This window comes from Scyliorhinus torazame, chromosome 14, assembly GCF_047496885.1.
Source record: "Scyliorhinus torazame isolate Kashiwa2021f chromosome 14, sScyTor2.1, whole genome shotgun sequence".
NCBI lineage: Eukaryota > Metazoa > Chordata > Chondrichthyes > Carcharhiniformes > Scyliorhinidae > Scyliorhinus > Scyliorhinus torazame.
The window spans coordinates 164,881,405-164,904,481 of record NC_092720.1 but is presented as its reverse complement, the minus strand read 5'-3'; the positions used below and the strand labels follow the sequence as shown (position 1 = coordinate 164,904,481).

At 47.5% G+C, this 23,077-nt stretch overlaps 1 protein-coding gene across 1 annotated transcript; it reads right to left on the bottom strand.

Moving 5' to 3' along the window:
• Positions 1–3,955: 3,955 nt before the first annotated feature.
• On the bottom strand, positions 3,956–19,892 carry LOC140390139 (uncharacterized). The gene is made up of 5 exons (XM_072475072.1): positions 19,871–19,892; positions 18,442–19,102; positions 7,346–7,597; positions 5,325–5,478; positions 3,956–5,247 (listed from the first exon to the last, which is right to left on the bottom strand). Exons 2-5 carry the CDS (start codon positions 18,634–18,636, stop codon positions 4,478–4,480), a joined length of 1,371 nt encoding a protein of 456 aa, XP_072331173.1. The 5' UTR covers positions 18,637–19,102; positions 19,871–19,892; the 3' UTR covers positions 3,956–4,477.
• Positions 19,893–23,077: the final 3,185 nt, after the last annotated feature.

The following is a 23,077-nucleotide window of genomic DNA, read 5'->3' as shown; positions in this document are numbered from 1 at the left end:
CTCGGTCAAGTGCAGTGTGGGAAATACTGGCGTTGTAGGACGAATCTCGAATAGATCCCAGCGGTTACGGCGAAAAAGTACTCCCACAGACGATTTCACAATGTAGGACCGCGGTGCCTCCTGCCTGATCATCGTGGCTGACTCAGACCACCCGCCTTCTGGGTCCCTGATTCTGATGGTGTCACCTATTGTCAGTGGCTTAAGTGGGATCGCATGTTGATCGGAGTATAGTTTTTGTTTGGAGCATAGTGCCCGCATGTTGCTGAGAACCAGTGCGTTGCCGGGGTCTCGGAATTGCTTTGCCGGTAGGGTTGTCCGGATGTCTCTGCCGAAGAGCATTTGCGCTGGCAACAGTCCTGAGCTCAATGGGGTTTGTTCGGTACGACAACAGAGCTAGGTTGATGTCGGAACGTAACTCGGCTGCTTTGCTGATGAGTCGTTTAATGATGTGGACACCTTTTCCCCCTGTTCCATTTGATTACGGGTAGCGATTCTGTGTCGCACCGGTGTCTGACCTCAACTTTTTCCTGTGTTTGTGGTTTGATTCCATATGTCATCGTTCGTGAAAGCTGTTTTGCTTGTTTGTTCTGGAGCAGATGTGAATTTGTGAGATTCTTTATTATGCCATGGCATGTTTGTAGTCTTGTCATTGTTTCGCAGTGTGCTGTGGCATTGTCCTACACGTGCAGAGTTGTACCATGTTGTACAGGTCATTGTTTCATTGTTGTTGTTTCTGTCGTTTTTGTCTTTGTTGTTTTCATTGTCGTTCTTGTTGTTTTTGTCGTTTCTGTCTTGGTTGTTTTTGTTGGTGTTCTTGTTGTTGTCGTTCTTGTTGTTCTTTTTGTCGTGCTTGTTGATTTTGTTTTTGCTTTTATTCTTGTTCTTTTTCTTGTCGTGCTTGTTGTTTCTGGGATGCTTCTTGTTGCTTTTGTCGTTCTTGTTGCGCTGCATGTTGTTTTTATTGTTGCTGTTGTTCTTGTTTCTGCTGTGCTTCTTGAGGTTTTTGTTGTTCTTGTTGCGCTCAATGAGTGTGCCATGTGAATGATTTGAGTCATTGTCACAGTTATTGGTGTCAGTGTCCTTTGTGGTATCTGCTACATTGAGCGTATCTTCTTGAAAATTGCGAGAATGATCTGATGTTGCATTGATGTTGGTGACATCAGTCATTTGTGGTGGATTTGATTCCTCTTCTTTGCTTACTTGGTACTCCTCTTCCAGAGTCATTTCTGGTTCACTTGAATCATCATTGATTTCTAGGTGCTCCTCTTTTGGAGTCATTTCAGGTTCACTTGAATTATCATTGATTTCTTGCTGCTCCTCTTTTGGAGTCATTTCAGGTTCATTTGAATCATCTGTGATCACTTTGTGCTCCTTTTCTGGAGTCAAAACCTTCAAGATTTCTATTGGCGTGGTCTCTCTGGACTCTTGGTGCTCCTCTTCTGGAGTCAAAATCTTCAAGATTTCAATTGACATGGTCTCTCTGGACTCATGGGTAGTCCTCCTCTGATTGTTGAGTGCTTCTGTGCGGACAAGCTGAGATATGTCAGTCTCGCTGTGATCCTGCATATCCTGTATGGGAATTGTGATTTCTTCGTCACTTGTCTCACATACAGTGGGTAGACATTCAGTGTCTTCTTCTGGCGGCTCAAATAAACTTGATAGATCTTCACGGTCTTGTACATGCATGGTGTTCGCTATGGAGTGTTTGCTTGCTTCCATTTTTGAATCTGTCACCGAGCTGTCTGTGGAGGCTTGCGTCACTCTCTTTGTGGAGGTTTGCGTCGCTCTCTTTGTGGAGTCCTTCGTCGCTCTCTCTGTGGAGTCCTTCATCGGTCTCTCTGTGGAGATTGTTATCGCTCTTATCGCTCGCTCTGTGGAGTCCTTCATCGCTCTTTCTCTGGGGTCTGTCATCGCTCTCTCTGTGGAGTCGTGCAGTGTTCTCGCTGTAGTCGATCTGTGCTCGCTCAATGGAGTCGTTCTGTGCTCTCTGTGTGGCGTCGTCTTTGTCTTGGGTATTGCTGTCATCCAATGTACCGACGATCTGCCATGGCACCATGGTATTGGATTCATCTACCATGAGAAGAGTCGTATTGAGCTTTTCAACTGTGTTGCTGATGCTGTGATCAGCATCTCCGAATAACTCAGCCATGTCAGAGCAGTATTGTGTGTATTGTTCGTTGGGCAAATCATCGCTTTTTGTTTCGGAGTTGTGATCGTTCTCTTCATGTTCAATGAACAAATCATCTTCTTGTGTGGAGGCTGGGACCCTTCGTGGTGCATGGACCATTCTCTGTTTCTTGGCGTCAGGCCGCAGCATAATCCTGCACTCACAAGTCGGGATGTCATATATGCTGGGCTGAAGATTCCCCATTCCGAAGAACTCATCGGCAGGGTCTTCACGGTACAACACCTCTAGTTGCGATTCGGATTTGGTACTGGGGTAGCCATCTCCCAAGATGAAATCTTCGTTTGAGTCGTAGTCTACAAGGCCCATATCATCTCTAGGGCGATGCTAACTGCTTGTTCCAGGGTGTTGTGAAAGTTATTTTCAACTGCTGGTGTAAGTTCGGGCATTGTTCTGTCTTTTGAGGCAAGAAAATTGGGTTTTGCAGCTTTAAATTTCTTTTTGTTCAGTTTTGTGCATTTCCCTTTTAAGTGGGCGTGGTCCTGGTCCTCTGACGTCATGACGCGCGTGACGTCATGCATCGGACTCGATTGCCCATGCGTACACCGAGTTTCCTATACTGTGCCCTCTTTCCGCAACTGAGCTTGTGCGGCTCCTTTCTCAAGATGGCTGCCGCTCAGAACCTCCGTCTTTCTCGGATTCAACCCTGCCTCCGCCTCGTGGTGAGTGTCCATGCCATTTTTACCGATTTTGTTTTCTAAATGATGATTCTGTGTTTGTAGAGACTCAAAGTACTGATTTTGTTTTTGTTCATAAGCAAGGCATTTTTGTAGAGCGATTTCTAGAGTTAGATACGTATTTTGTGGAAGTTCTTCCCTCAAATTTTTATCAGATAGTCCAGAAATTAATTGATGCATTTCACAATGTCTCTGAAATCAGCATAATCACAGGCTTGAGGTATTAACTTGAGATTTGTAATAAAACCAATGATGGGCCCTCCGTTTCTCTGACAAGAGTTAAATCTTTCCAGCATTTCACCGGACTGACTGTTATAGCGTTCTGCGTTTTGAGTATAACATCTACTTTGGTGTTTTCATCACCTTCTAAGTAATTAAAGCAATTATAGATTTCTCTAACTTCATGCCCTCCTGTTGAGAGTAGTAGGGCTATTTTCATTGCGCCAGAGACAGTGCTTAAATCATTAGCTGTGATAAATATTTGGAACAGCTGTTCAAACATTTTCCAGTTATTACTTATGCCATGGAGTCCCAAAAGTTCCATCGAATCAGTTAGTCATCGAGGATCCATTTGCTGCGAAGTTTTCCACAGTCGAATATCCGGTTTAAATTTTTATTTTCTTGCTGGTGTCTAGCTAGCTTTCTGAAATCACTCCTGGTATCATAAGTTATTCACTAAGTCTGAATAAAGATTGTAGACTTCCAGTTAACACAAATAATTTATTCAGTGGGTTCGTTCTGTTTCCAGAGCTTAACTAGATACAATAGTCAAGAGGTATGACCAGTGAAGCTAAGGTAAACTGCCTATGCTGAGCGGTCTCTGTCTGCTGCTGCTCACTAGCCCTTTGCTTCTGACAGAGGCGCATCCTACCTTGGGCTGGACCTTTTATACCCGTCTCTGATGCTGCCCTCCAGTGATGCTGTGGCTGTTACATCTGTCTGTAGTCCCTGGTGTATGTGCAGATGTATGTACAGGTGTACAGATCACTACAAAGATCACCTGGCAGCTGCTGATGAGCTTGTAGAATTAACAATTGAAATGTCCAAATCCTCCCCAAAAAAGACAACAGAACAATTGCGTTAAAGTAAAAAAATATATTTTATTGACCACTGTGTTTAAGTGAAAAAATATAATTTACTGCAAGAAATTAGGGAAACTAGAGATAGTCATTTAACAAAATATCATACTGCAGCTGCTAAAGTTAAACGATAAGTTAAACATTAACATGATTTCAAAGTTTCAGCGGGGGTTTTGTCCGGGTGCTCTGGTTTCCTCCCACAGTCCAAAGATGTGCAGCTTAGCTGGATTGGCCATGCAAAATTGCCCCTAAATGCCCAAAAGGTTAGGTGGAGTTACTGGGTTACAGGGATAGGGTGGGGCAAGTCTGATGAGGTGGAGTGCTCTTTCGGAGGGTCTGTGCATACTCGATGGGTTGAATGGTGTCCTACTGCACTATATTAATTCCATGATTTTATTCTCTGATTCAATGTTGCAAAACACATCTTACATCAAGTCGGTGGTCAAACTACACAGAACAATTAAATAACGAGCATGCATAAGGAGAGGGAATGGTTGAGGTAGAGTTTGCAGTGTTGGAAGGAGAGGAGAGGGTCCCTAATTCCTTCTACGTCGCCCCCGGCCCCTTCCCTGTCTACGTGACGTAACCACCTGCATCACTGCTGGTGCTGCATTTTGTCCAGCAGCAAATGTCTCTGAATGGGGCGGCTCCTGGCCAGTGGGGGCAGCAGCAGGGGTCACCATTCTATTGATAATCTGAAGATACTCATTTTGCTGCCTCAGCAGCTCATTTTGCTGTAACGAAATGTCCTTTCGCTGTCTCAGCAGCTCATTGTGCTGTGACAAAATGGCCTCTCGCTGCTTCACCAGTTCATGCATTTGCTGAGAAATCGGCACGTGCTGAGCATGGACCTCAGCTACCCTTTGGAGCTGCTGGGCGACATCAGTTAAGGATTTAGCCTGGCTCCTTGCACTGGCCTCAAACCTCACGGCCGTTTCTGTTACAAAGTCAAACAGTTGCTGAATGAGCAATTCATCAGTCACATCCTCGCCCGTACGTTTATCAAGGTGGTGTCCAGGAGGTGCGGGGCTTTCCGCTGCTGAAGACTCCTCGCCTCCTGAAGGCTCTGAGTGTTCTTCCTTCAACACAGCAGCCATGGCATCGCAGGCCGCCCCCTCCTCCACCACTCCATCTCCTTGGACATCACCATCGAAGTCTGAAATATCAGCCAGCTGCAAGGCCTCGCTCATCTCTGCTGCGGCTTCAGCGCTGCATGGCTGCGGTGTACTCGCCACTATTAAATCTCTTGCAGGTATCCGAGAGTCACCCGCATTCTGCCCTGCTGTCGCTGTGGCATCTGTGCAAGCTAAAGAAAGCATGATTATTTTTGCATTAAACTAACTTGACATCTTAGTGATGTGACCAATTTGCTTTTATCCTTACCTTGAACCAGCCCGACATCTCCGTCACCATTTCCTACGGGCTTTGAGAGAACCAACAGTTGCCAAGCGCCCTCCTCCCGTGGCGTGAGATTCTTCAGATGCGCCAGCCCCCCTCCAGTCAGTGAATGCTCCTGAGTATTATGGGCCTGTTTTGTCTGCAGAAACAAATGGAAATGTCTTTTTAAAATCTTGCTCTCACGTTCTGGAGGACAGTGACATTGAAGAGCAACAATTTCTGGAGTGGGTGGGGGGAGGAGGGGCTCTTTTTCCACTCTTAGAACCATCTCCGAAGTGACAGCATTTTATAACCTTTCTGCAGCTTTGTGAGGAGACAACCCCAGACCAGACCCTAACAGTGGCGAGGATATGGGACGAAAACCCAAATGATGTAGTTTATTTGTAAAACTGTGCAGAAAGAATGAATCACTCCAGGAGTGATTGCATGAAGAAATACAGCTTTGGCATTTTAAAAATAAAACTTTGTTCAGGATACAATTTTAACTTTTTAACTTCACACCCGAAAAGAACAGCTTACAAGAACCCCTAAACACTACCACTCAATTCCCCATTAAACAACAAGAAAAGAAACATACAGCTCTCAATCTATCTTACTGCGGGAGAATTGTGGGCTCAGCGTCAGGCAGATCAGAATTCAACTCCTCTCTCCAAGGCTTTCTCCACCAACTACTCTCCAATGCTTTCAAAATGTCTCCCTGCCTTCCTTAGCTCCACCCAGCAATAACCTCATCTCCCCCAAGCTGAAAAACAAATGACCTCTGCAGGCTGCAAAGAACATTAACTCCCCAGGGACTTCCCAAGGCAAACAACTCTGCATTAAGCCAGAATGAAAATCACATTCCTTCGTCAATCCCACCTGCTTGCTGCCAAAATCACCCAGGCCCTACAGAACACAATTCTTCTGAAAACAAAATCAGTAGCAGCACGGTGGCGCAGTGGTTAGCACTGCTGTCACACGGTGCCAAGGACCCGGGTCTTGGTTACTGTCCATGTGGAGTTTGCACATTCTCCCCGTGTTTGCGTGGGTTTCGCTCCCACAACCCAAAGATGTGCAGAGTAGGTGGATTGGCCACGCCAAATTGTCCCTCAATTGGAAAAAATGAATTGGGTACTCTAAATTTTAAAGAAAGATATATTTTTTAAAATTATAAATAATTAAAAAACAAACACATTCTAAAACCAGGCTTTTAACCCTTAAATTGTCCACTATATTTATAATCCAATTTTCCTAATACTTTCCAATCGTCATAATTGTGTTTTTTCATGCATCGGTGCAGACTCGATTCGCTGAAGGGCCTCTTCTGTGTTCGATTATTCTGTGATTCTCATTCTGTCACAAGACTGTTATTTGCATTGGATGACCTACTCAACAACACATGCATTGTTGGTTAAGTATACAATTTTACAGACAGTATGGTGGTGCCGAGGTCCCAGGTTCGATCCCGGCTCTGGGTCACTGTCCATGTGGAGTTTGCACATTCTCCCCGTGTCTGCGTGGGTTTCGCCTCCACAACCCAAGATGTGCAGGGTAGGTGGATTGGCCACGCTAAATTGCCAAATGAATTGGGTATTCTAAATGAAAAAAAAAGTTCACAATTTTACGAGCCCTCTGAAGGTTTGCAAAGAGACAGAATCGGCTAATTCATAGCATACCCAACTGAACCTTTTTTAAACCTCCTCGAGATTGCATTTGAAACATGGTAGGCAGAAGAACCCTTTCTTAATTTTGCAGATGGAAGGACCTTACTTTTTAAAAAATTTTTTTTAAAGTACCCAATTCTATTTTTTTAACCTATTAATGGCCAATTTAGCGTGGCCAATGTACCTACCCGGCACATCTTTGGATTGTGGGGGTGAGACCCACACAGAACCGGGGAGAATGTGCAAACTCCACATGGACAGTGACCCGGGGTCGGGATCCTTGGCACTGTGAGGCAGCAATGTGAAATCCACTGGGATTTTAAGTTTTAACAATCAATTTTTTTAGTCAAGATATATACATACCCTGGCTGAACATATTAAATAATTTAGTTCCTTTTGGCATTGATCTGCTGTCCGAGGCACTTCACCATTGACCGAGAGAATGTCCGCAACTTGCTCCCAAGCCACTGATTGTTGCTTCCTTGGTGGTTTCGATTTTCCACAGCCCAGAATGTGGACTCTCCTTTGCTCAACCTCATGCAGCAACGTGTCCAACTCATCGTCTGTCAAGTTCTGACCTTCCTCCTTCACAACTATGTTTTCAGTTGCCATATTCTAAATTAAAACATACAAACACTCTTTAAGCACATCACATGAAAGGTTCTATAACAATATAGTGCAGAGTCATATAGTCGTTTCACAGAGTTAAACCAAATTAACAAAACCCATGTTCACTTATGAATGTTAAATGATCATCTTTGATCACACTGCGATACATCCGGGAGGGTGAGAGGTACCTAGACTGTGTTCCAGGAGGCAGTCACACCCCTTAGGCTAACTAACTTGAATTCGGCCAGTGGTCAGAGGCAGGAGGGTGTGGCTGAAAGTGAGGCAGGTAGAGGGATGTAAGAGGTAGGGTTGCAGGAGCCTCAGCTTTTATTCCTGTCCAAAAGATTTGAGATTTTTGCTCCCTGTGTGGACGGGAGCAGAGACTACATGGAGGATGAGCAAACTGACCACAGCACCGTGGTACAGAGAGCCATTCAAGTCGGGCGAGAGACAACAAATCAAGTTGTAATCGGAGATAGTATAGTTAGGGGTATTAACATGGTTCTCTGTGACCAGGATCGAGAATCCCAAAGGTTGTGCTGCCTGCCTGGCGCTTGGGTTCGGGATACCTCATCTGGGCTGCAGAGAAACTTGGGAGTGGGAGAGTAAAGATCCAGTTGTCGTGGTCCACGTAGGTACCAACGACATAAATAGAACAAGGACAGAGGTTCTGCTAAGGGAGTATGAACACCTAACAACTAAATTAAAAAGCAGAACCAAAAAGGTAATAATCTTTGGGTTACTATCTGAGCCACAAGTCAATTGGCACAGGGTCGATAAGATTAAAGAGGTAAATGTGTTGCTCAGAGATTGGTGCGGGAAAAATGGGTTTGAATTCATGGGACATTGGCATCAATACTGGGGAGGAGGGGACCTGTTCCGAAGGGATGGTCTTCATCTGAATCATGCTAGGATCAGAGTCCTAGCGAATTGCATAACTAGGGCTATATATAGGGCTTTAAATTAAATGGGAGAGGGAGGGGGAATGGTTCAGTTTTAGGGGAAACTAGAAAACCCAATTTATTTGAGGAGGTAAGAGTGCAGGTTGGTGATGTGGCGGACGGTTACCAGAAAATAAAAGTGATGGACAGAACAGGTGAATGTGACTTCCGGGTGCGGCGATGACCAGCTAAGTTGCACGTTTCGGCACCTCCCTTTTTAATGGGCTTTTGGGCTCTTATCGGGAGCCCCAACGGCAATTTTCGAAGGCTAAACCCACTGTGAGGCGACATAGAAGGGAGTACCCCCGGATGTGAATGGACAGAAGAGATAATAGTGGCCAGATTGCGGAGGATCCTCTGGAGCAGCGGCAAAGAAGGGAAGTGAGAAGCAAGATGGCGGCAGAGGGAGGCCAGTTGGTATGGGGCCTGGAACAGCAGGAGTTCCTCCGGCGATGTGTGGAGGAGCTCAAGAAGGAGGTGCTGGCGCTGATGCTGCAGGCGATTGAGGGGTTAAAGGAGGCGCAGAAGACTCAAGAGATGGAGCTCCGTGGAGTCAAGGCAAAAGCTGCCGAAAATGAGGACGAGATACAGGGCTTGGTGGTGAAGACGGAGACGCACGTGGTACTGCATAAGAGGCGTATAGAGAGACTGGAAGCCCTGGAAAATAGCTCGAGGAGGAAGAACTTAAGAATCTTGGGTCTTCCCGAAGGGGCAGAGGGAGCGGACGTTGGGGCGTATGTGAGCACGATGCTCCATACCTTAATGGGAGCTGAGGCCCCGACGGGCCCCCTGGAAGTGGAGGGAGCGTATCGAGTCCTCGTGAGAAGACCAAAGGCAGGAGAAATACCTCGAGCAATAGTGGTGAGGTTCCACCGCTACAAGGACAGGGAGATGGTCCTGAGATGGGCGAAAAAGACACAGAGCAGCAGGTGGGAGAACGCGGTGATCCGCGTGTATCAGGATTGGAGTGCGGAGGTGGCGAGAAGGAGGGCGAGTTTCAATCGGGCCAAGGCGGTGCTCCACAAGAGGAAAGTGAAGTTCGGAATGTTGCAGTCGACAAGACTGTGGGTTACACACCAGGGTAAACACCACTACTTCGAGACGGCAGAAGAGGCGTGGACATTTATTGAAGAGGAGAAGTTGGACTAGATTGGAGAAAGAGTGTTTGAAATGAAGTAGTGAGGTAGTGGCAAGGGACTGTGAATCAGATGGGGGAAAATTTTCTTTCCCCTCAAAGGGGGGGCACCAAGAAATGTGGGCGCCGGTGGGGAAGGGGAGGGGGAAGGAGAGAGGGAGCTGCGCCATCAGGGGCGGGGCCGAGAGGGAAGCGCGGGCTTTGTTCCCGCGCTATTGAAATTGTGGCGGGAAAAGGGGGCGCAGGAAGGAGGGGGCCTCACATAATGGGAGGCTAAGGATAAATGGGGGAAGCCGAGGTCAGCCAGAGTTTGCTGACTCCGGAAGCAATATGGGGGGAGCAACTAAGCTAGAGAGGGATCTAGGGAAGGGGGAGCTGTTACGGGATGGGATGGTCGGGACGGGAGGGTGCCGTCGGGGGGATAAGCGGGTGCGTGGGAACCGGGTGAGGAGCTGGTCTAAAAAAGGGGATGGCTAGTCGACGAGGGAGGGGGGGGGGTAAAGAGCCCCCCAACCCGGTTGATCACGTGGAACGTGAGAGGGTTGAATGGGCCGATTAAGAGGGCAAGGGTACTTGCGCACCTAAAGAAGCTAAAGGCAGACGTGGTCATGCTTCAGGAGACGCACCTGAAACTGGCGGATCAGGTCAGATTAAGAAAAGGATGGGTGGGACAGGTATTCCACTCGGGCTTGGATGCCAAAAATAGAGGGGTGGCAATACTGGTGGGGAAACGGGTATTGTTTGAGGCGAAGACCATAGTGGCGGACAGTGGGGGTAGATACGTGATGGTGAGTGGCAGATTGCAAGGTGAGGCGGTGGTGCTGGTGAATGTATATGCCCCGAACTGGGATGACGCAAACTTTATGAAGCGTATGTTGGGGTGCATCCCGGACCTGGAGATGGGAAAGTTGGTAATGGGGGGGGGACTTCAACACGGTGCTGGACCCAGGGCTGGACCGGTCCAGATCTAGGACCGGGAGGAGGCCGGCAGCGGCCAAGGTGCTTAAGGGCTTTATGGAGCAGATGGGAGGAGTGGATCCCTGGAGATTTACTAGGCCAAGGAGTAAAGAGTTTTCCTTCTTCTCCCATGTCCACAAAGTGTACTCCCGGATAGACTTCTTTGTCCTGGGAAGGGCGCTGATCCCGAAGGTGGCAGGAACGGAGTATTCGGCTATAGCCATTTCAGATCATGCCCCACATTGGGTAGATCTGGTAGTAGGAGGAGATTAGATATGGGACTGTTGGCGGACGAGGGGGTATGTATAAGGGTGAGGGAATGTATTGAAAGGTACCTAGAGATTAATGATGACGGAGAGGTCCAGGTGGGAGTGGTCTGGGAGGCGCTGAAGGCGGTGGTTAGAGGGGAGCAGATCTCCATAAGGGCCCATAAGGGGAAACAAGAGGGTAAAGAAAGGGAGAGATTGTTGAGGGAGATTTTGAGGGTGGATAGGCAAAATGCGGAGGCTCCAGATGAAGGGCTATACAGGGAAAGACGGAGATTGCACACGGACTTTGACTTGTTGACCACGGGTAAGGCAGAGGCACAATGGAGGAAGGCACAGGGAGTGCAGTATGAATATGGAGAGAAGGCGAGCCGGCTGCTGGCCCAACAACTTAGGAAGAGGGGGGCGGCGAGAGAGATCGGAGGGGTTAGAGACGAGGAGGGAAAGATGGAACGGGGAGTGGAGAGGGTGAACGGGGCGTTTAAGGTATTTTACGAGAGGCTATATAAGGCTCAATCCCCGGAAAGGAAAGAGGGAATGATGCGTTTCCTAGACCAGCTGGAGTTCCCGAAGGTTGAGGAACAGGAGATGACAGGACTGGGAGCGCAGATTGAGGTGGAGGAGGTGGTAAAAGGAATTGGGAACATGCAGGCAGGGAAGGCCCCGGGACCGGATGGGTTCCCGGTGGAGTTCTATAGGAAATACGTGGACCTGCTGGCCCCACTTCTGACGAGAACCTTTAATGAGGCTAGGGAAAGGGGGTACTACCACCGACGATGTCGGAGGCGACGATATCGCTGATCCTGAAAAGAGACAAAGACCCGCTGCAGTGCGGGTCATACAGGCCTATTCCCTCTTGAACGTAGATGCCAAGCTTTTGGCCAAGGTGATGGCGACGAGGATAGAGGACTGTGTCCCTGGGGTGGTGCATGATGATCAAACGGGGTTTGTTAAAGGGAGGCAATTGAATGCTAATATACAGAGGCTGCTGGGGGTGATGATGATGTCCCCACCGGAGGGGGAGGCGGAGATAGTGGTGGCGATGGATGCAGAGAAAGCATTTGATAGAGTGGAGTGGGACTACCTGTGGGAAGTACTGAGGAGATTTGGATTTGGAGAGGGGTTCATTAGATGGGTTCAGCTCCTGTACAGGGCCCCGGTGGCAAGTGTGATTACAAATAGGCAACGATCTGACCACTTCCGACTATATAGGGGTACAAGACAGGGATGTCCCCTGTCCCCGTTACTGTTTGCATTGGCAATTGAGCCACTGGTCATAGCGCTGAGGGGCTCTAGAAAGTGGAGGGGGGTACTTAGAGGAGGAGAAGAGCATCGGGTGTCATTATACGCGAATGATTTGTTGTTGTATGTCGCGGACCCAGTGGAGGGGATGCCTGAGATAATGCAGACACTCAGGGAATTTGGAGAATTTTCAGGATATAAATTGAATATGGGGAAGAGTGAACTGTTTGTGATGCACCCCGGGGAACAGGGCAGGGGAATAGACGATTTACCGTTGAGGAGGGTAACAAGGGATTTCCGGTATTTAGGGATCCAGGTGGCCAGGAACTGGGGAACCTTGCATAAGCTTAACTTGGCACAACTGGTACAGCAGATGGAAGAGGACTTTAGGAGGTGGGACATGGCGCCCCTGTCATTGGCGGGCAGGGTGCAGGCGGTTAAAATGGTGGTCCTTCCGAGGTTTCTTTTTGTGTTCCAGTGCCACCCTGTACTGATTACAAAGGCCTTTTTTAAGAAGGTGGACAAGAGTATTATGAGGTTTGTGTGGGCTGGAAAGACCCCAAGAGTAAAAAGGGGGTTCCTGCAGCGCAGTAGGGACAGAGGGGGACTGGCACTGCCGAGTCTAAGTGATTATTATTGGGCCGCCAACGTGTCAATGATATGTAAGTGGATGAGGGAAGGAGAAGGAGCGGCGTGGAAAAGACTGGAGATGGCGTCCTGTAGGGGAACTAGTCTAAAAGCAATGGCGACGGCGTTGTTACCGTTCTCCCCGAAAAAATACACCACAAACCCACTGGTGGTGGCAACTCTGAAAATTTGGGGGCAGTGGAGACGACATAAGGGAGTGACGGGTACCTCAGTGTGGTCCCCGATACGGAACAACCATAGGTTCTTCCCGGGAAGGATAGTTGGGGGATTTAAATCTTGGCAGCGAGCAGGAATTGCGAAATTGAAGGACTTGTTCTTAGACGGGACGTTCGCGAGTCTGGGAGCACTGACAGAAAAATATGGGTTGCCACCTGGGAATGCATTTCGCTATATGCAAGTGAGGGCATTTGTGAGGCAACAGGTGAGGGAATTTCCGCAGCTCCCGGCGCAAGAGATCCAGGACAGAGTGATTTCGGGGGCATGGGTGGGTGATGGTAGGGTGTCAGATATATATAGGGAAATGAGAGATGAGGGGGAGACGATGGTAGAGGAGCTGAAGGGAAAATGGGAGGAGGAGCTGGGGGAAGAGATTGAGGAGGGGCTGTGGGCAGATGCCCTAAGTAGGGTAAACTCTTCGTCCTCGTGTGCCAGGCTCAGCCTGATACAATTCAAGGTTCTACACAGGGCGCATATGACGGGAGCAAGGCTGAGTAGATTTTTTGGAGTGGAGGATAGGTGCGGGAGATGCGCGGGAAGCCCAGCGAACCACACCCACATGTTTTGGTCATGTCCGGTATTGCATGGGTTCTGGGTGGGTGTGGCAGAAGTGATTTCAAAGGTGGTGGGGGTCTGGGTCGAACCAGGCTGGGGGTTGGCTATATTTGGGGTTGCAGATGAGCCGGGAGTGCAGGAGGCGAGCGAGGCCGATGTTTTAGCCTTTGCGTCCCTAGTAGCCCGGCGAAGGATTCTACTTATGTGGAAAGAAGCTAAACCCCCGGGCGTGGAGGCCTGGATAAACGACATGGCAGGGTTTATAAAATTGGAGCGGATAAAGTACGCACTAAGAGGTTCGGCTCAAGGGTTCACCAGGCGGTAGCAACCGTTCCTCGACTATCTCGCAGAGCGATAAGGGAAAATAGGAAAGGTAGCAGCAGCAACCCGGGGGGCGGGGGGGGACTCATTTGGGTCCTCAGTGGTTTAGAGTACCCAATTAGTTTTTTCCAATTAAGGGGCAATTTAGTGTGGCCACCCCACCTACTGCACATTTTTCAGTTGTGGGGGTGAGACCCAAGCAGACACGGGGAGAATGTGCAATCTCCATACGGACAGTGACCCGGGGCCAGGATCGAACCCGGGTCCTCTGCGCCGTGGGGCAACAGCGCTAACCACTGTGCTGCCCCTAAAAGCTTTGTACGAAATGCAAGAAGCATTCGTAACAAACTTAATGAGCTAACGCCGCAAATAGAAACAAAAGGTTATGTCTTGGTGGGGGTTACTGTAATGTGGTTACAGGGAGACCCGGTCTGGGAGTTGAATATCCAAGGGTACGCAGTATTTCGGAAAGATAGACTGAAAAGAAAAGGAGGTGGTGAAGCCCTGCTGGTGCGGAAAGGGATCAGTGCGGTAATGAGAAATGGCAAAAGCACTGGAGATCAAGATGTGGAATCAGTCTGGGTAGAAATAAGAAATAACAAAGTGAAGAAGTCCTTGGTAGGAGTTATCTATAGGTCCCCAAACAGTAGTTCTGCAGCGGGGCAGAGTGTAAGCCAGGAATTACAGGGAGCTTGCAAGAATCTACGGCAATAATAATGGGTGATTTTAATATCACATTGACTTGAGGAATGAAATTGGCAAGGGTAGCCTAGAGGCAGCGTTCATTGAATGCATTAGAGATTATTTCTTGGAACAGTATGTTGGGGAACCAACCATGGAGCAGGCTACTCTGGATTTGGTATTCTGTAATGCGGAGGGATTAATTAATGATCTCATAGTTAAGGCTTCATTAGGGAGTAGTCACCATATATGGTAGATTCAGTTTGGGGGTGAGAAAGTGAAGTCCCACACTAGTGTTCTGGAATTAAATAAAGGAAATTACACAGGCATGAGGGCATATTTGGCCCGTATAGACTGGGCAGGAAGGCTAAAAGGTAGGACAGCTGATGAGCAGCGGCAGTTGTTTAAGGAGATACTCAATTCTACACAACTGCAATATATCCCAATGAGGCAGAAAAATGTTAAGAGGGGGAAAAAAACACCCGTGGCTAAGCAAAGAGGACAAGGACATTATAAAGACAAAAACTAAGGTATATCATATTGCAAAGGCCAGTATCAGGCTGGAAGATTGGGAAACTTTCAAACGTAAACAAAGAGATGCTAAAAACTTAATAAAAAGAGCGAAAGTAAATTCTGACAAAAACTAGCGCAGATATCAAAAAGGAAAAGCAAAAGCTTCTACAGGTACATAAAAGTCGCTAAGGTGAATGTTGCTCCCTTGGAAGATGAAACCGGTGAGTTAATTGTGGGGAACACAGAAATGGCAAAGATGCTAAATCAATACTTTGCCCCAGTTTCCATGGTGGAGGACACTAGTACCGTTCCTATAGGAACGGGCAATTCAGAGGTAATAGAAAGGGTGGAACTTGGAACAATCAGCATCAATAGGGAAATGGTACTAATAAACTCTTGGGATTGAGGACAGACAGTCAGTCCCCCAGGGCTTGCGAGCCTACATCCTAGGGTGTTAAAGGAAGTGGCACCAGAGACAGTGGATCCATTGGTTATAATATTCCAAAATTCGCTGGACACATAAAAGGTGGATTGGAAAAATGCTAACGTAACTCCCTTACTTAAGAAGGGAGAGAGGCAGAACATGGGAAATTTCAGACCAGTTAGTTTGACATATTTTGTTGGAAAATTGTTAGAATCAATTATCAAGGATGTAATATCAGGACATTTGGAAAGTCAAAGCGCTATCCATCAGAGTCAGCATGGGTTTATGAAGGGAAAATCATGTTTGAATAATTTGCTAGAGTTCTTCGAAAATGTAGCAAGCAAAGTGAGGATCCTGTAGATGTCGATTTCCAGAAGACATTTATTTGATAAGGTGCCGCACAGAAGGTTAATTCACAAGGTGAAATCACATGGGATTAGGGGTAACTTATTAGCTTGGATAGAAGACTGGCTGACAGACAGCAGACAGAGAGTTGAGATGAATGGGTCTTTTTTGGGATGGCAAGATGTAACTAGTGGGGTGCCAAAGAGTCCAGTCTTGGGCCCCAGCTATTTACAATCTATATTAATGACTTGGATAAAGGGATAGAAGGTTCGACAGCCAAATTCGCAGATGACACAAAAATAGATGGAACAGTAAGTTGCAATGAGGAAATAAGAACTGTACAAATGGATATAGACGAGGTCCCAGGTTCGATCCCGGCTCTAGGTCACTGTCCGTGTGGAGTTTGCATATTCTCCCCGTGTTTGCGTGGGTTTCGCCCCCACAACCCAAAGATGTGGTTAGGTGGATTGGTCACGCTAAATTGCCCCTTAATTGGAAAAAAATGAATTGGCTACTTTAAATTTTTTTTTTTAAATGTTTAAAGAAAAAAACCCAAATGGATATAGATAGGTTAGGAGAGTGGGCCAAAATGGGTCACATGGAGTTTAACGTGGATATGTGTGAGGTCATGCATTTTATTCGAAAAAATGGAAAGGTAACTTATTATTTAAATAGGGAGAGACTTCAGGATGCTTCGAAGCAGACGGATCTGGGTGTCCTTGCGCATGAGTCACAGAAAACAAGCATGCAGGTCAGGCAGATAATAAAAAAAAGCAAATGGAATGTTGGCATTTATAGCAAAAGGAATTGAGTATAAAGTTAAGGAAGTGTTGTTGCAACTATTCAAGGCATTGGTAAGACTGGAGTATTGTGCACAGTTTTGGTCCCCTTATTTGAGGAAAGATGTAGTGGCATTGGAGGCAGTTCAGAGGAGGTTCACTGGATTGGATTCCAGTAATGAGGGGTTTGTCGTATGAGGAGAGATTGAGCAGTTTAGGCACATACTCTCTGGAGTTTAGAAGAACAAGGGCAGATCAAATCGAGGTATATAAGATGCTAAAAGATATTGATAAAGTAGACGTGGGCATTCTAAAACGAGAGGTCATAATCTTAGAATAAGAGGTAGCAAATTTTAAACAGAGTTGAGGAGAAACTACTTCTCCCAAAGGGTTGTGAATCTGTGGAATTCGCTATCCCAGAGTGTGGTGGATGCTGGGACAGTGAGTAAATTTAAGGAGGAGTTAGACAGATTTTTAACTGGTAATGGGTGAAAGGGTTATGGAGAAGGGGAAGGATAGTGGAGTTGAGTACATGGTGGGATCAGCCATGATCGCAATGAAGGTGTTTAGACTTGGGAGGCTAAATAGACTAAGCCTGCTCCTGGATCATGTGTATTGGAAGTAGATGCTCTGGCTGATATGGGAATTCAACCCTTGGTCTGTAGCATTGCAGGCAACAGATGAGGGACATATCAGCCATGATAGAATGGTGGAGCAGACTCGATGGGCTGAATGGCCTAATTCTGCTCCTATATCTTATGAACGTCTGAACAAGTTCAAGGTAAGGGCAGGAGGTTTGGGGAGAATTTGAGGAAAATCCTTTTTACCCAGAGGGTGGTGACAGTCTGTAATGCACTGCCTGGGAGGGTGGTAGAGGTGGGTTGCCTCACATCTTTTAAAAAGTACCTGGATGAGCACTTGGCACGTCATAACATTTAAGGGCCAAGTGCTGGCAAATGGGATTAGGTAGGCAGGTCAAGTGTCTTTCATGTGTCGGTGCAGATTCAATGGGCCGAAAGACATCTTCTGCACTGTATTATTCTCGGATTCTGTAAAGGCTCCTTCGACAGAACCTTCCAAATCTACAAACTCTAACATCCAGAAGGACAAGGGTAGCAGATGCATGGGAATGGCATCACCTCCAAGCCTCACAACATCGTGACTTTGAAATATATCACCGTTCCTTCACTGTCACAGAGTCAAAATCGTGGAATTCCCTTCCTAACACCACTGTTTCCAAAAACACATGGACTGCAGCGGTTCAGTAAAGGTGGCCCTACACCATCTTCCCAAGGACAATTACGGATAGTCAATAAATGCTGGTCTAGCCAGCAATGGTCACATCCCAAGAAAGCAAAAATAAGTCTGAGTGGAGATGTCGGTGTTTGGCGAGAGAGGAGTAGGTGAAACAATCCTGACACATGTCACACTGGAAGGGTGTGTATCCTGTGTGGGTTCACTGATGTTCGAGGGGATCTGACAACTGTGTGAAGGTTTTATTACAGAACTCACACTGATAGAGTTCCTCCCCTGTGAGAGTTTGTACGGAGGAAGGATACATTTGGGAACACTTTGTCACACACCTTACATGTCAACATCTTTGCAACGTGTGAGTACATTGGTGTATGCAGAGGTATAAAGAGTAGAATGATTTGTCACACACATTGTGCGTGAACAGTTTCTCTCCAGTGTACACAGGTTGGTGCATGAGGAGCTGAGATGTTCCAGAGAAGGATTTGCTGCATAACCTTCACGGAATGGCTTCTCACTGTGTTTCTCACAGTGATTCACCAAGGCTGATAATTGTATAAAACTCTTGATACAAACCTCATCTTGGATGGGCTTCTCCCCAGTGTGAAGGCGTTGGTGTCTCAGGAAGGTCGATGACTGTGTGAAGGCTTGATGACACATCTCACACGTGAAGGGTTTCTCTTCTGTATGAGTCCCCTGATGTGTCAGGAGGTCGGAGGATTGGGTAAATGCCATCTGACAAACATCACACAAGAATGGTTTATCCTCCATGTTGCTCCACTTGTGTTAAGAGTTGTACAACAAAATCACGTTGTGTGTGAAGAGATCTTCTGAGCCCGTGGAGCTCTCCTCAAACTTGAACAGCCTCTTACCTGTAGGACTGAGTCAGCAGTTTATGAAGCTCGATAAATGATTGAAGCTCTCACCACACTTGGAGCCCACTCACTTCTTGTCCTCATCCTGAACGATCACCCACAGCTGAACCTTTGGAAATGTTGGTTTTGATGGAAGATTCCACACCACTGACCAGTTTCAAATCTGACGATGTGTCAAAGCTCCCCTGACCTGACCGACTTCCAGATGATGGTTTCACTGTCAAACCTTTTCTTGTTGAGCAATGCTGTGAAGGGACTGGTTGTCTTCGCACAGTTGTGCAGTTGTTCCTTGGGTGATGGTCAGGATCTATCTGTGGTGTCTATCCTCTTGGTATTCTCCGGTGCAGTACGGTGCAATCCTTCTGTAAAACAGGAAAAGGAAACATGATTTCCTTCAACTCCCTCTCCTCCTTTGCTGAAGGGCCTGACTCCTCAGTTAGAGGAGTTTCACAGGAGTGCCAGTCTGCTATTCCCCTGTACAGGGGATCAGATACAAATCCTTTACTTTTCCTCACTAGACTGTCACACACCCTGTTTCTACTCAGAAATGGTAATTCAACGGAGATATTGAAATTTCTCCCCTTGCTTGTCAAAATTATTTTCAAGAAAACACACTGGGCAGGAAGTTATGGAAGCTAAAGAATATATTGCTTCAGTGTAGCTGATTGAAGGGTTCTGGTTTATCCTGGGAAATTAGATAAACTGCACTCACTCAGACTGCACATCTCAAATTCAGCTCCCACACACAGCACTGGGCAAAACTAGCAAATCCCAAGCTTTTGGGAAAGGCCGAATCCTTCAGGTAAAATATTTTCTTAAAAGGTATGAATAAATGTTTCTCTGCCCCTCCCAGATAATTACACCTCACCTTCTCATATTCAGCATAACCCATCAACAAAACTCAGCCTGTAAATCAGAAGAGAAATGCTTCCAATAAACACTCAATCCAACACACAGCCAATCAAACAGCTCAGCACAAAGCACCGAGTAAACAGGTCTCTGAGCTGGATCTTGTCACACAGCATAAGGGGCATTTCCACACCTGATTGCCCACAGGATAGTCAGACTGCCTGAACATTAGTGTGGATATTGTGCAATGTAATTCTTCTAAATTCTGCTCCTTCACTCACCATCTCCTGACTTGGTTTGGAGTCCCTACAGGAAGTGAAGCAGCTGTGGTAGAGGAAGAGGAGAGAATGGGCAGAGTGGGTGGGCTCTCTGATTGACGTCTCTCACAGACAATCCAAACATTTCTGCAGTAACAGGAGTGTCCTGAAGTTTGGGAAACTGACCGGGAAACGGAGGTGACTTTGAGCAGCAGCTCAGGTGGGGATTTAAACTTGTTATTGTTCCATCTGAATAAAACCTCACTTATTGCAGCTGCTGTCTCAGTTCCCGGGTAAATGTTGGACAGAGATTTCTAGTGTGGGAATAACATTCTTCAAACGGACAACATCAGTGTGGGATACAAAGAACAAAGAACAAAGAAATGTACAGCACAGGAACAGGCCCTTCGGCCCTCCAAGCCCGTGCCGACCATACTGCCCGACTAAACTACAATCTTCTACACTTCCTGGGTCCGTATCCTTCTATTCCCATCCTATTCATATATTTGTCAAGATGCCCCTTAAATGTCCCTATCGTCCCTGCTTCCACTACCTCCTCCGGTAGTGAGTTCCAGGCACCCACTACCCTCTGCGTAAAAAACTTGCCTCGTACATCTACTCTAAACCTTGCCCCTCTCACCTTAAACCTATGCCCCCTAGTAATTGACCCCTCTACCCTGGGGAAAAGCCTCTGACTATCCACTCTGTCTATGCCCCTCATAATTTTGTATACCTCTATCAGGTCTCCCCTCAACCTCCTTCGTTCCAGTGAGAACAAACCGAGTTTATTCAATCGCTCCTCATAGCTTATGCCCTCCATACCAGGCAACATTCTGGTAAATCTCTTCTGCACCCTCTCTAAAGCCTCCACATCCTTCTGGTAGTGTGGCGACCAGAATTGAACACTATACTCCAAGTGTGGCCTAACTAAGGTTCTATACAGCTGCAACATGACTTGCCAATTCTTATACTCAATGCCCCGGCCAATGAAGGCAAGCATGCCGTATGCCTTCTTGACTACCTTCTCCACCTGTGTTGCCCCTTTCAATGACCTGTGGACCTGTACTCCTAGATCTCTTTGACTTTCAATACTCTTGAGGGTTCTACCATTCACTGTATATTCCCTACCTGCATTAGCCCTTCCAAAATGCATTACCTCACATTTGTCCGGATTAAACTCCATCTGCCATCTCTCCGCCCAAGTCTCCAGACAATCTAAATCCTGCTGTATCCTCAGACAGTCCTCATCGCTATCCGCAATTCCACCAACCTTTGTGTCGTCTGCAAACTTACTAATCAGACCAGTTACATTTTCCTCCAAATCATTTATATATACTACAAAGAGCAAAGGTCCCAGCACTGATCCCTGTGGAACACCACTGGTCACAGCCCTCCAATTAGAAAAGCATCCCTCCATTGCTACCCTCTGCCTTCTATGGCCTAGCCAGTTCTGTATCCACCTTGCCAGTTCACCACTGATCCCGTGTGACTTCACCTTTTGTACTAGTCTACCATGAGGGACCTTGTCAAAGGCCTCGTGTAGCCTCGGATGTGTTTGACAGCAGATCAGAAGAGGAAGACCCACAGCATCCAAGGCAGCTGAGAGGTGCACTGGTGGATTAACAGTGGCACAGGAGAGAGAGAGAGGGAGGGGTGGGCACAGAGCGGGGGGGGGGGGGGGGGAGCACAGAGCGAGGGGGGGGGGAGCACAGAGGGAGGGGGGCACAGGGGGAGGGGGGCACAGAGGGAGGGGGCCCACAGAGGGAGGGGGCACACAGAGGGAGGGGGGCATAGAGCGGGGCGCACAGAGGGAGAGGGAGATAGGTGACCGGAGAGCGAGAGATGGGAGAGAGGAAAGAGGGGGCAGAGGCGAGAGAGAGAGAGGCAGAGAAGAGGGGGGCAGAAGAAAGAGAGATAGAGGGGGCACCGGGGAGAGAGGGGCTTAGGAGGCACAGGAGAGAGAGAGAGAAGGGGGAGGGCACATGAGGGAGATGGGCAGGGGAGAGAATAGAGAGAGGGGCAGGTGAGAGAGAGAGAGAGAAGGAGAGAGAGAAGGGGGCAGACGGGAGAGGGGGCACAGGAGAGAGAGGGGAGGCACATGAGAGAGAGAGAGAGAGAGTTGGGCACAGGAGAGAGGGGACAGTGGACAGAAAAAGAGAGGGGAAAGGCACAGGAGGGAATGGAGCGCACAGGAGCGAGAGGGGGGCACAGGAGGTGACCAGAACTGCACACAATACTCCAAATGTGGTCTCAAAGAACAAAGAAATGTACAGCACAGGAACAGGCCCTTCTGCCCTCCAAGCCCGTGCCGACCATACTGCCCGACTAAACTAAAATCTTCTACACTTCCTGGGTCCGTATCCTTCTATTCCCATCCTATTCATATATTTGTCAAGATGCCCCTTAAATGTCCCTATCGTCCCTGCTTCCACTACCTCCTCCGGTAGCGAGTTCCAGGTACCCACTACCCTCTGCGTAAAAAACTTGCCTCGTACATCTACTCTAAACCTTGCCCCTCTCACCTTAAACCTATGCCCCCTAGTAATTGACCCCTCTACCCTGGGGAAAAGCCTCTGACTATCCACTCTGTCTATGCCCCTCATAATTTTGTATACCTCTATCAGGTCGCCCCTCAACCTCCTTCGTTCCAGTGAGAACAAACCGAGTTTATTCAATCGCTCCTCATAGCTTATGCCCTCCATACCAGGCAACATTCTGTAAATCTCTTCTGCACCCTCTCTAAAGCCTCCACATCCTTCTGGTAGTGTGGCGACCAGAATTGAACACTATACTCCAAGTGTGGCCTAACTAAGGTTCTATACAGCTGCAACATGACTTGCCAATTCTTATACTCAATGCCCCGGCCAATGAAGGCAAGCATGCCGTATGCCTTCTTGACTACCTTCTCCACCTGTGTTGCCCCTTTCAATGACCTGTGGACCTGTACTCCTAGATCTCTTTGACTTTCAATACTCTTGAGGGTTCTACCATTCACTGTATATTCCCTACCTGCATTAGACCTTCCAAAATGCATTACCTCACATTTGTCCGGATTAAACTCCATCTGCCATCTCTCCGCCCAAGTCTCCAGACAATCTAAACCCTGCTGTATCCTCAGACAGTCCTCATCGCTATCCGCAATTCCACCAACCTTTGTTCATCTGCAAACTTACTAATCAGACCAGTTACATTTTCCTCCAAATCATTTATATGTACTACAAAGAGCAAAGG